We start from the raw sequence: 12,880 nt of genomic DNA on the forward strand, positions 1-12,880 counted from the left end.
TGTGAAGTACAGAACAAAAGCAGTAGCCCAGGAAGAGATTTCTATTGTTGATTCTGCAGAGAGCTCTTCTTAAGTCTGAAGAATAAGCCATGGATAGGAAGGAGAAGCAAGTTTCCTTCTTATACTTTAGTAGGAGAGTGTGTGGGCATTGCCTTCCTCCTCACCATATGGAAGCCTTTGGAGTCCTTCCTGGACCAGCTGTTACCTCTTTATTTAGAACAAAGAATCTGACAAGAACCATTCTGAGCAGATAGATAAAGCCCTTTTTTGTTTGTTTGTTTTTTTCCTGCCCCCTACCATGAGTTAAGATACTTTCTTTTGTTAGTTTCATAAGACTGCCTGCTGTTTCTTACTATGTGTCCAGTTTCTCCAGCTAAATAGAAATGTGAAACAACATCCTTTAGTAAGCCCTCTAGGTGAAGTGGAATGTGGTGTGTGTGAGATTCACTTTTGACTTTATCCAAGTAAGACTTTTCCTGCCAAACAGTCAGAAAGGAGAATGGCAGTTTACAGAGGAAAAAGGAAGGTTGGGACCTTAGGTCCTTTTCTTTCTGTAGATCTTTACACATGGGGTGCCTTGCCTTGCAAGGTTTTCTGCAACTCTAAGTGTTCTTTTCACTTAGAAGGCCAGAAACAGAAAGTTCTGGGTGATTAGGCCATCCTAGGCTACTGGTTCCCAGAATTCTGGACTGATTAGCTGTTCTCCAAAATCTTCTCTAGATTAACAGATTCATTACTGAAAACAGTTGTTCCTAGATATCATCCCCACAAACCATTTTACAATATAATGCTTTTCTTGGGATTCACTGCCCACTGCTTATCACTGCCTTTTGGCTAAAATTTACATGGGATTTAAGTTATCAGATGCTTTTGGAAATAGTAGTTAGAATTCATGATGAAGACATTTTAAAAAATATTTCAAAAATGACAATGTGGAGAAAAAAAGAAGAGACATGACTACTTGATGAAGTGCTAAACTGACTTCCAAATGAAGAAGTAAGGTCAGCTCTTTGCTTGAAAAATCACTGAAATAGAACTATTAATTTAGTAATACAGAGTTTATCTTTTTTTTTCTTTCAAGTCCAAATGCAAATGATTCCAAGTCAGTTCTGCAAATCAGGTCCCATGTCAGTTTTTCTACTCAGTCACATAGCAATGTCCAGTATGATGTTTATCCCACATCACTGAAAATGTGCTATTACTGTATCAGTATACCCCGACATCTGCAATTACCCTCCAGCTACCCAGCCTCTGTTTCTGTAGCACAGAGGACTGACTCTTCTCCCTTTATACAGCTTTGATGTCTGAGAAAGAGAAAATCACGGGACTATAGGAGAAAAACATAGACAGAATCATATTTGAAAAGGGATAGAGTGGAGGGAGCTATTTCAGTCATGAGATTGGGGGCAGATCTTTGCATCCTGTTGAGGTCCTCTTGTTGGACTTCGGCAGCTGATCTCCTTGTTGGCTGTCATAGTGTATTGGATTTATGTGGCTAGGTTCTGGTAGTGGTGGGGTCTGACAGGGTGGCCTCTGTAGCAAGAGGGTGCTTTTTGGTGTTTTTCAAGTAGTTTTCTGCTTTTCCTATATCCAGTTGTTGCTCTCTACTAATATTTCATTCTTCCCTTGCCCAAATCTTTCCTCTTGTTTTGCCTTTTTTCTTCACACAGCCCATTCCCTGGCAGTCTTCCCAATATATAACTAGCTAGTAAATGCTTCAACTCCATCTCTTTTACCTAAAAACCCCCTTACTCAGCTGATCTCCTTATCAACACTTCAGCAGAAAACAGTTCTTAGTTGCTTAATTTTTTTTTGTCAGTCAATTTGATGGTCTCCTTTTCCATTTAAAAAGCCCCAAAGCCACACTCTTCTCTCATTTCTTTCATTTTCCCTATCTCTTCCCCACTTTAACAGTTGTAGAAACAATGAAACTAGATCAACCTAAGGCCCTATTCCTTCACCATGCCTTGCTTCAAGTTTGGCTGATCCAACTTTATGCAGAACAAGATGCAAGATACACAGTAACAGTCAGCATGAACTAGCCTATCACAGTGGAAAAATACTTCTATCTCTGTAAGCTAGTCACAAGCTTATTTCTAGGGGGAAATAAAACAGTGTTTTATCTAAAAGTTACTTAGATTTTTCTTTTCTAGTGTGTCTTCTGCATGCTAATTATGCCATCTTTCTTGCATTATAAGACAGTAATATCTAAATCATATTTCTACAGTATTATAGATTATTAAATCCTTTCCATCATCCTGCCCTCTGTAACTGCCAAAGTCCATCCCCCTTTCCAGTTGATTCAGTTTAGGCCTTATTCTAGCAGTGCCTCCCATTATCTAGTTTAAGTTAAGTGGCATGGTTATCTTCTCTTGTAAACTCTGTGCTGATACTGCTTTGCCTAGAGTCATTCTCATTTGAGGCACTCTGTAGCTCTGCACATCCACTTTTCCCTAGGCCCCAAATTCAGCCATGTCCATTCATCCCTCCCAGTTTGATTCCAGTGCCAGCTTTGGCACTCTTTTGTTTTCAATACTCTCACATATATTATTCATTGATGCTGTCCCACAGTACACCTGGGGGCAGAACTCCCATATAAGAAACAGATCACTTGTCTCACTTGAAGAAGAGGGCAATTTTATGCTCTTCTAAATTTCTTCCTGTGTCCCAGCTCAATTCCAAATCATATCTGGGTACAAAAAGTCAGTGTCACCTGTATCACTTCCCTAAAAACACTGCTGGAGGTACATAAAAGCTCTGCTGGCGTTTCCAACTCTCCTTCTTGGTCCCTCTCATCTTGCAGTATTTGGTTTTGCTCTCAGAAGATTTCCTCTCTGCCCTTATTGTCCAAATGAGCTTTTCAATTCCTCTTTCTCTCTCTTAACTTCTCTGGTTCTTGGTCTGTCCCTTCCCCATTTTCATTTTCTTCATCACCCACCCCCCCACCCCCACCCCCAAATCCATGATTGCAGCACTTTTCTCTGCTGGTTTTGATATTTGTAATTGTTAGAAGTCTGTCAGAAACTGCTCCTCTGGACTCCCAGATGGAATTTGTCTCCAGTGAGCAGCCAGGCAAATAGCAATTACAGGCAACACAGGGGCAGGTGTTCTACAGGGGAACTGAGGAAAATTGGGTCAATGTCTCTGAGATGAGCTGTGCCCAGATGAACTATTTATGGCATTCTGACAGTGTGCCAAAATATAAAAAAATACTGAGACAAGCTGAGAGAAAAGCGCTTGCGCACTCCGAACTTGGCCTTCTCCTTTCATAGTAACCTTGACAGCTTGCTTGCTCTGCCCCCTGAGGTGTTAGCACTGCAACCCTCTGTCCATGCATTGGATATTGTGAATCAATGAGAGCTAAATCTGTGTTTTCCTGGAAAGTACTCGTGCCTAGGGGATGATCAAGTCATTATTATCCCAGTGACAAGGCCTGTGGCTTAACTGGTGTTGGTGTTTTGTGTGAAGTTGTTCTGCAGGCACACCGTGGAACTGTTTCAGGAGAAGCTGCTCTTGTTCAGGCTTTCTCTCGGTTGGTCCTGAAACAGTTATGTTCACTAAAGCAAAACATGCTAGTCCTAGTGATGATGGGCTTGCTTCAGCTTGGGTATTTGTATGACTGTCCCCAGTGACTACAGTAGTCATCTGCATAGTTGTAGGACCACAGCAAGTGTACTGCAGTAAGAAGGGAATGTAAGGTTCATGAAAACTGAAAAATATCATGGTGTGAAAAAAGGAATCCTTCAGAAACAAATGAGAGTTGGATTCTGACTGTGTGTGGGAAGACAGCCCTAGGCTCACTGCAACTGCTGGAATAAAAGGAAGTGGCTTTTGCCTATTTAGATTGCCAGGGGATTTTTTTCTCTTTCCTCCTGATTTGACCTTTAATATACTATTTATAGAGTCGCTGGACTGAGGCATTGCCAGGAAAAGCTTCATGTCATGGGAACAATTATTATTGCCATCTGTGGGCTAAAGTCCTGAGTGCAGTGAGCTAGCATATCTTAGGCAATTTTAGAAAGGGATAAAGGTGCTTGTGATGCAAGCAGCTCACTGACTGGGTGCAGAGGCAGCGGCTGGGATTTAAGTGGATTCAGAAGGTGTGTGATAGCTGCAGTCTTTGCCTGTGGAGGCTAGTTAGTGTCTACTGTAGTCAGTCCAGTCTTGTTGGCCAAAACTGCAAATGTAAAATCTAAGTAACTATGAATTTTAGGTCATAGTCTTTCTCTTCTCTTCTTTTGATTATTTTTTTTTTTTTTTTTTTTTTTTGCAACTGTCTTCATTAGGAGGGTGGGGGAGATGTAAATCATATTTAATTGCTGCAAATCAGATTTCCCTGGGTCCTCCTTTTTGCTCTTCTTGAAGATAGGAGTGATATTTGCTTTCCTCTAGTCCTTAGGCACCCCTCACAGTCACCACGATCATTCAAAGATTATCAAGAGTATCCTCGAACTTACCTCAGCCAGCACCCTCATGGGTGCATCATCTCATCAGGGCTCATGGAATTATATAAGTCCAGTTTGCCTAAATATTCTTTCACCTGATCTTCCAGTAGAAGGTCTGCCTTGCTCCAGACTTCCTCTTGGTGTCTGGGACATAAAGGCTGGTCTTGCTAGTAAAGACTGATGTGAAGAAGGTGTCCTGTGTCACCAGGTCACCTGCGCCACCCAGCAGTGGGCCCACATTTCCTCTAGTCTTCCTTTAGCCACTTACGGACTTAGAGAAGCCCTTCTTGCTTTTTGCCTCCCTTGCCAGATGCAATTCTGGGTAGGCTTTGGCTTTCCTAACCATGTCTCTGCGTGTGTGGACAGTGCCTCCATGTTCCTCCCAGGTTGCCTGTTCCTGCTTCCACCTTTGGTATACTTCCTTTTGATGTTGAGTTTAGCTAGGCCCCGCCTTGTTCAAACATGCAGGCCTCTGGGCATTTTTTGCCTGAATTCCTGCTTGTTGGTATGGAGCACTTTTGCACCTGGAGGATGTAATCCTTGCACCTTAACTAGCTTTTGTGGGGCCACTCTTCCCTCCAGGGCCTTATCCCTTATCCATCCAAGCAAGTCCCCAAAGGGGTTACGTCTGCTCTCCTGAAGTCCAGTGTTGTGAGCTTGCTTTTCGCTCTGCTCACTCCTCTCAGGATATTGAACTCCACCATCTCATGGTCACCGCAGCCAAGGCTGCCTTCGACCTTCACATCACCAATGAGCCGTTCCCTGTTTGTGAGCATGGGGTCCAGCAGGGCACCTTCCATCAGTGCCTCCTGTATTGCTTGGGTCAAGAAGTAGTCACTGATGCTTTCCAGGAACTTTCTGGATCGCTTATGCCCTGCTGTGTTGCTCCTCCAGCAGATACTAAGGTGATTGAAGCCCTCCTTAAGGATCAGTGCCTCTGAATGTGAGGCTACTTCCAGCTGTCAACTCTCAGCCCTGTTCAGTTTTTCACATGTAAGCATCTAAGGCCATCAGAGGCACCCTGGTGTAGCCAAGACATCTATCTGCTCAGGGCTAGCAGATAGGACATAGGAGCAGTAGAAGACGCAGAACCTACTGGAATGCCATCTGGGTGACGGAGAGACTGGATACAAAGGGCCTCTCAAATGTATGGGCAACTGAACTGCTCCTTGGGTCTTCATTTTAGAGTGAGCCAAATTACTCATTAGGTTCCACTGATTATATTGACTGGGGATGGGATTCAGCTGCCTGTCATGGGTATCTGCACGGAATATGGGCTGAATGTCACATGCCAGAGATGTTCATGGTCTACCGAGAATGGCGCTTGCTGGTGCCCTGCGTAAGTGGGAATGGCCATCTACTGTTAAACTAGTCTGCAGTTCCTTCACATTCCTTCCTTACCTAGTCTGTTGTTTTAGTAGATTTTTTGGCTTGCAGGTACGTGTTGCTGGTCTGAGCAGATACTACAGTCAGTACATCAGCTTTATTAGAAAACAGTAGACACTTGTCAAACATTAGTAAGTCAGCAAATGTAGCCTTTTGAAGGTCCTTAAAATATCTTAAGTCCACCCCTGTTTGCTACCAGGAAAAAAATTGGCCTGCCGTGTAAATGAGTTGCAACTGACAGCCCACAAATTTTGCCATCTGGGAGCTTTATTAAACTGCTGTTTGGACTACTTTACAGCTTTAATTTGTTTTTATATGTGCAAGAATTTCTCATACATTTGGTCTTCTATCAATAGTATATAGAAAGCAGTCCTTTGTCAGTCCTTAGAGGTCTGAACTCACAACACATTGTTTGCACTCAGTGAATAAGGAGGAGGGGAGGGGAGGGGAGGGGAGGGGAGGGGAGGGGAGGGGAGGGGAGGGGAGGGCAGGGCAGGGCAGGGCAGGGCAGGGCAGGGCAGGGCAGGGAAGGGAAGGGAAGGGAAGGGAAGGGAAGGGAAGGGAAGGGAAGGGAAGGGAAGGGAAGGGAAGGGAAGGGAAGGGAAGGGAAGGGAAGGGAAGGGAAGGGAAGGGAAGGGAAGGGAAGGGAAGGGACCTACAATGATTGTCTAGTCCAACTGCCCAGACTGAACTTAATCAAGCCCTGTGATTTCAGTTGTCATTAGACACAGACATGTCTCCATTTATAAACCCCATGTGAAAAGAGCAAAATTAATAAAAATCAACATAGAACTGGATACCTGTATACATGAAACAAGCTTTCAGAACAATGTTCTTTTATGTATGTTTTTAGTAGTCAGCATGCATACAAAGGAAAATACCCGTCTCACACTTCTGTGGCAGAAGAGGTAGAGTAGTTTAGGTGTTGTGTAAAGACATAAAAACTTGAACTTTATATTTACTACTTTATTAACACTGGGAGAGTAGATTTATCGTACACTTCTGACAGGAACTATGTACTTATTCCACCCAGAAATGTTTACATTTCACATAACCTTAGTATTAGTATTCACATCACCTTAGAATGAACGTTTTCAAAGGAGAAATCTAAATACTTCTTTTACTTAAGGTGGTGGGAGAGCTCCCTGGCCAGTGTTTCATAAGTTTTGTCCTTAAAAGAGAGGCAAACTCATGTCAAAGTCTGAAATCTGTCTCAGAGAGGTAGATTAAAAATTCATAGCTAGTTTTATTGCTTAGCATTTTTACTGGTTTAGACTTTTGCATTAAGCAGTATCTGCTTATTAGGTACGTATCACTGGAATTACTATTTGATCTTTAGTATTCTTTACGAGTACCTTTTCCAAAGTATTGTTTCTATAGTATTGTATTGTATCTGTGGTATGAGTAGATAGCATTGTTATCCATTAGAAGACAGCATGTCCCTGTACAAAATTTGTATTCTTGCTGTGTTGGTTGGTTGGTTTTTGTAAGCAGCTGTTGAATGCCTCTGGTCACTTGGAGTGACTGTCCATAGCAGTAATAGCATCTTGCATGGCCTTTTAAGCAATGGACTTACTCTGCCTTATATAAACTGGCTCTCTTTACTGCGGTGGTAGTGCTGCTGGCATGCTCATTCCATTATGTAGGATCTACAACACTGTACTTTTGCTTAATACCTTTGTCTAATTCATCAGTGGCATACATTCCCTGAAGATCCAGTCTCAACAGCAAGTTTCCAGTAGGCTTCAAAGCACCATGTGAAAATAAATATTTATTTTTAGCACAACCATGCTTATTTTAAAATAAATCTTATTTACCTAATACCAGACAAATTCTTCATTCACAGCTTTGTTAGCTTTTCATAGGATTTGTAACTGGGCTAGAGATTACCTGACTTCTCTTAACAGTACCCTTGTATGTAAATATGGTTTTGCACCTCAGGGTTAAAATCTGTATCTGCTACAGATTTCCTTTTAGCATCACATAGCATTATAATTACATGTTCTTTTTCACTATTGTGACTAGCAGCAAAGTCATTGTACCAATATGTCAGACTCTAGTACTGAATGAAGAAAAAGAACCATTGTCCAGGATCTACCTTGACAAGTGGAATGAATGTGTCATTAGCCTTGACAGAAGTTTTAGAAGGGGTTTGAAGCAAGAAAAAAACATATGAGATAAAATGACTTGTAAGAAAATAATGACATTCACATTTAGTTCAGCATTCTCAAATTTGAAATAAGTAAAGGAATATTCCTAAAAGTAGTACATTTTGTTTGAATGACTATGCAGTGAATTGGATGACAACTTTCCATTCATAATACTCAGTTTCAGTACAGGTATATTTGCCAAGAAATGTGAAGATGATATTCTACATCTGGGGCTGTTAGTGGAGCCTTAGACTTAATGAAAGGGATATAATTCATAAAGTGGACAAAATCTTACTTACTTTTTTGTCCCTAGGAAGATAGGGACAGATCTTTCCATATGAGAATAATTTTATTTTTCTGCTGGATAAAGGCCTGAAGGCAAAGACAGTTGCTCTTTTCTTACCATCATCCATCATATGCAAAACTGCAATCTCTTCTTCCCTCTTCCTTTCCATATGGCAATGTATCACACACTGAATATTGTAATTTTCTGAGTGCTGGGAAGAATCAGTGTTGTCCTACCTAATAGCTATCATTCAGAGTTATTGAAGTCCCTTTTATGGTCTGACCTGTTCCAGGACTTACCACTCTTATCACAGCACATGTGGAGATTACTCTGCAGCCGAGAAGACTTCTGACAGAGAAGATGAAGTAATATAACAGGCGTAAAGCTGATGGGACTCCACAGATGTTATTGGCTGTTATGTCTGGACTGCGACTGTAACCTTTTCAGCTTTGTTAAGGTTTGCATACCTGCAGTCACACAGTATACATCAAAAATTCTACAATGGGCTTTGAAAACCCAAAGCAAAGGAAATTGAACACATACAAGAAGAAGGTTAGGTATGCAAGCTACTCTGGTTTTGTGGAGTTGGTTGTTTGTTAAGAAAGATGCATCACTCAGCACCTGTGTGGGTTAGAAACATTTCCAAATAATTGTCATTGGAGGTGGAAGCCTGTAAGTACAGTAAATAATAACCAGATGGGCTAATTCTGTAGCTTCTGGTGTGGTGTTCCATTTTGAAAAATTCATTAGGTACCCTAATTTCATTTCAACATCTGTACATAATATTCTTCTCTTACACATTTTTCTTTTTTTATATAACTTTTTATTATCCACAGTCCTTTGGAATGTTCTGATTTTGATAATAACTAGGACAGTCTTTCTCGAGTGTGTTCCTTGTATAATTTGATATCAGATGCTCATCTGGGGCCTATCTTAAAGTTTCCCATTCCCTGTAAATTATCTTTATTGTGAACTTAGCTAACCAAATGTCAGTGCATAAATTAATTTTCACCTGAGTTTGTCAGTCTCTAAAATCTAAAAGCGCTGTATCTATTTATGCAGAAAATCACCTTTAGAAAACTTAGATAAAACTTACATAAAAATTGTAAAAGCTTTGTCCTAGCACTTCAGTGTAAGAACCAAGCACCTTCTGTTAGGTAATTCAGCATAGCATCTTTGCCAAAACTAGAATGTGTCATACTCCCATATTGTTAAGAATTTACTATTTTTTCACTTTCTTTCCCTGTAGGATGGATTTTCATCCCTGTTTCAGCTTTTTGCATAGGCATGTTCCTATGCATATGTAGTTTATATGTGACTAAATTAAGAGGCTTTCATCCATTATTGGGAAGTTTCCAGATTTACAGGAAAACAATAGGACTGCCAATCTGAGTACCTGCTCCTAATTTGGAGGCAAAATCAGACATGGTAGTTTATATTACTTTAAGCAATTAAACTGTTGAAGGCATCATAAAAAAATCTATTTTTGTGGCTATGTTGGGTTGGGAGAAGGAGGTGTGTATAATATCTGTAACTGGTGTGGCTATTTCCAGACAGGTCACATGACTGCACTTTGGCTTCTCCAACACTAAAGCTCTTTGAGTGACTAATGAGAAGACAACTATTTCAGATGGCCAAAGCTGTCTCTGGACTGCTTCTCTTTCATCTGCCAGTGAATCAATTTAAGCAGCTCTTGTATAGAATAAACTGTTTTGATATTGCAACTTTAAGAATGCATGCTCGATAAAGCAACAAAACCAGCAGTAGCTACTCTATGTAACAACTTCTCCCTACAGCAGCAGCATGAGTTAAATGTAATTAAGAATGCTTTTTTTCTGGAATCGGAATTAATGAGTTTCCTGCTTTTGCCTCTGTCATTTTCTTCCTCCTAGCCTGTCCCCTTGGTTTCTTTAAAGTATCTGTGGGAGATGACCCCTGCCATCTATGCCCTGCCCACAGTCATGCTCCACTGCCAGGTTCCAGCAAATGTGTATGTCAGAACCACTACTATCGATCTGCTTCAGACAATTCTGATGCTCCCTGCACTGGTAAGTATTTGGATGGATGGTCTGAAAGCAAGAGGGACAGTTAATGGGAGAGAACATGCCTGAATGATTCAGGGGAGTTGCAGTTCACATCTTCTCATGACCTCTGAAATAACCCAAAAATTCCCTTTGCTCCTCCAGTTGACTACAGGGTATATTCACTCAGTGAATGTAGATGAGAAGGCAGAAGTGTTCCCACATGCTTTTTACAATGTTGATACATTGGTGAAACTGTGTTTTGAAAATACTGGCATGTTGCAATACTAGATGCTCAGAAATTTTAAAATGTCAAATTTTAAATGTCTCATGCAACCTTAAGTCCATTCTAAGTATGCATAAGGTACAACTTTTAATGGAAGAATAATATACTAATTTCTCATGAAATGCTAAACTCATTTCATACACTGGATAAACATTGTTCATTGAAGGATTTAACCAATATTTTCTTCCCTTTATCACTGAAAGTGTGAAGACCATATTTACTGCATGGAATCCAAATTCTGCAAATTTTATTTATGGGAAAATAATTTTTTCATTGGCTTCTCTGTGGTTCTTATCAGTTATGACTTTTCACAGTCATTGATTATGAATATTAATAGGTCACAAAAGAATAATTAGATATAGAAAATGAAATTAGATTAGTGCTTAGCACTCAAAAATATAGTTTAAATAATATATCAAATATCACCCTTGAACTTTGTGGAAATGCAGGGGAAAAAAATTAAGTTCCCAAATAAAGCATCTTGCAAACACTTTATGGCTCTGAAGTTAAACACTCAAAAATTAGGAAATGTAATTCTTTTCTGTAATCCCTCCCTTCTTATACCGCACAGAATCTATCTTCAGCAGCATCAAGCAATCCTTACGTCACCAGGATTATTTGCCTGAGCAGTTTTTCTCCTTTATACAGATTGTGATAAGAATCCTCAGGGAAAACTAGTAGGTGATCATGCAATTAAATACTATACCACAATGTAAATGCTGAGTGGCCCAGTTAAGATCACAGAAGAAAATTTAATTCTGACATTTCCTGCTGTACAAATGCTTCAACTTGTCAGTTTCGCATTTTTTAAACAGTCTTCTATGTGCAATTTTCCAGCATAATTTATTTTTTAAACAACATTGGGAATGTGAGTCCCCAGAGAAATACAGCTATTGGAAATACTCAAATGGTCCAGCAGTGAACTAGACTGCAGCCAGAGATACTCCACAAACACCTCATCCACCTGTACTAATAGAGGGTGCCATCCTATATATTGATCAGCGTTAGATGGAGAAAAGGCTTTGCCCATAGTTTTCATCAATATTTCTTGACTATAGAGTAAGGGTGAGAATGTGGATTCTTGGATTTCATTATAGCCTATGGAGGGAAATGTTTGTTAAATCGTGTTTCCCTTGCTCCTCCCTGTTACTGAGCTCAACCTCTCTGTCCCTGCCCTTCCAGTTTTGCGTTGCGTCTACACTCAGGTTTAGCAGTGCAGCACTGCTGCTTATTTTTACCTGTCTCAGCTTTTCACTTTCTAGCTCCAGTACATTAAAATTTCAAAGGCTTGGAATTTTTCTTAACGCTCTCTGTTCTTTTAGGGAAGAGTAAAAGTCAATCCTTGAAACAAAGACCCTTCTTGTTGATTTTGTTTCTCTAAAATGTGATAGTACAATTGCTCCTTCATGTATGTAAGTGTATGTTTGGTGTAGCAAAGAATATGGTTTTCTTAGCCTTGTTCAGAGAAGCAACCAGAGAAGAGTAAGAATGAGAAGAAAAAACAACTTGTTCTTCTTTTCCCCCAGATTTGTCTTCTTCCCTCCCCCCACCTCCCTCTCATTTTTTCATGGGTTTCTGATCTTTCATTCTGTCTTTTAGGCATCCCCTCTGCTCCCCGTGACCTTAGCTATGAAATTGTTGGCTCCAACGTACTCTTGACCTGGCGCCTTCCCAAGGACCTGGGTGGCCGCAAGGATGTTTTCTTCAATGTCATCTGCAAAGTATGCCTGGCAGGGTCCTCAGGGCCGTGTGTGCGCTGTGGAGACAGCGTACAATTTGAACCACGCCAAGTGGGCCTGACAGAAAGCCGCGTGCAAGTCTCAAACCTCTTGGCCCGTGTGCAGTACACCTTTGAGATCCAGGCTGTCAACTTGGTGACTGAATTGAGTTCGGAAGCACCCCACTATGCTACCATCAATGTTAGCACCAGCAAGTCAGGTGAGGAGACCCCTGCATCTGAGTCCCAAAATCTCCACTTCTGTCTCTCATTTGATTTGCTTTTATTTTTCGGATCCTGGAGCTTTCCCTTCTTACTTGTGTATTTTACCCTTTTTATTTTGCCCAACTAGTTCCATGATTTCGCTTCTGCCCTTCTCATTCCTGCTTTCTCTGAATGGACTTTCCTTTCTTCCCTCTTGGTAGAAAAACTGAGTTTAGCAGCTGATGTAGTTGCATGTGGAGAAGACTTGTTGGGGCAGAAGCTGCTGGAGAAGGTGGCAATGGGAGATGTAGTTCTGTGGGTCAGACAAAGCGTGTTGCTTCATTGTGCAAGACAGGGGACACTATTGGGGTTTGACAGGGATTTT

General features: G+C 40.8%; 1 protein-coding gene across 4 annotated transcripts in view; it reads left to right on the plus strand.

Moving 5' to 3' along the window:
- LOC141955374 (ephrin type-B receptor 5) overlaps nt 1–12,880 on the plus strand; it is a 101,871-nt gene that overhangs the window by 42,136 nt on the left and 46,855 nt on the right. For 2 of the 4 annotated variants that reach the window (XM_074895238.1, XM_074895219.1), the window contains exons 6-7: nt 10,160–10,315; nt 12,174–12,512. The exons of 1 other annotated variant lie outside the window; for it this stretch is intronic. In XM_074895238.1, coding sequence (XP_074751339.1) covers nt 10,160–10,315; nt 12,174–12,512 — 495 coding nt within the window. The remainder of the gene's footprint in view (nt 1–10,159; nt 10,316–12,173; nt 12,513–12,880) is intronic. One more of the 4 variants, XM_074895292.1, reaches the window with a different exon arrangement.

This window comes from Athene noctua, chromosome 1, assembly GCF_965140245.1.
Source record: "Athene noctua chromosome 1, bAthNoc1.hap1.1, whole genome shotgun sequence".
NCBI classification, from domain to species: domain Eukaryota; kingdom Metazoa; phylum Chordata; class Aves; order Strigiformes; family Strigidae; genus Athene; species Athene noctua.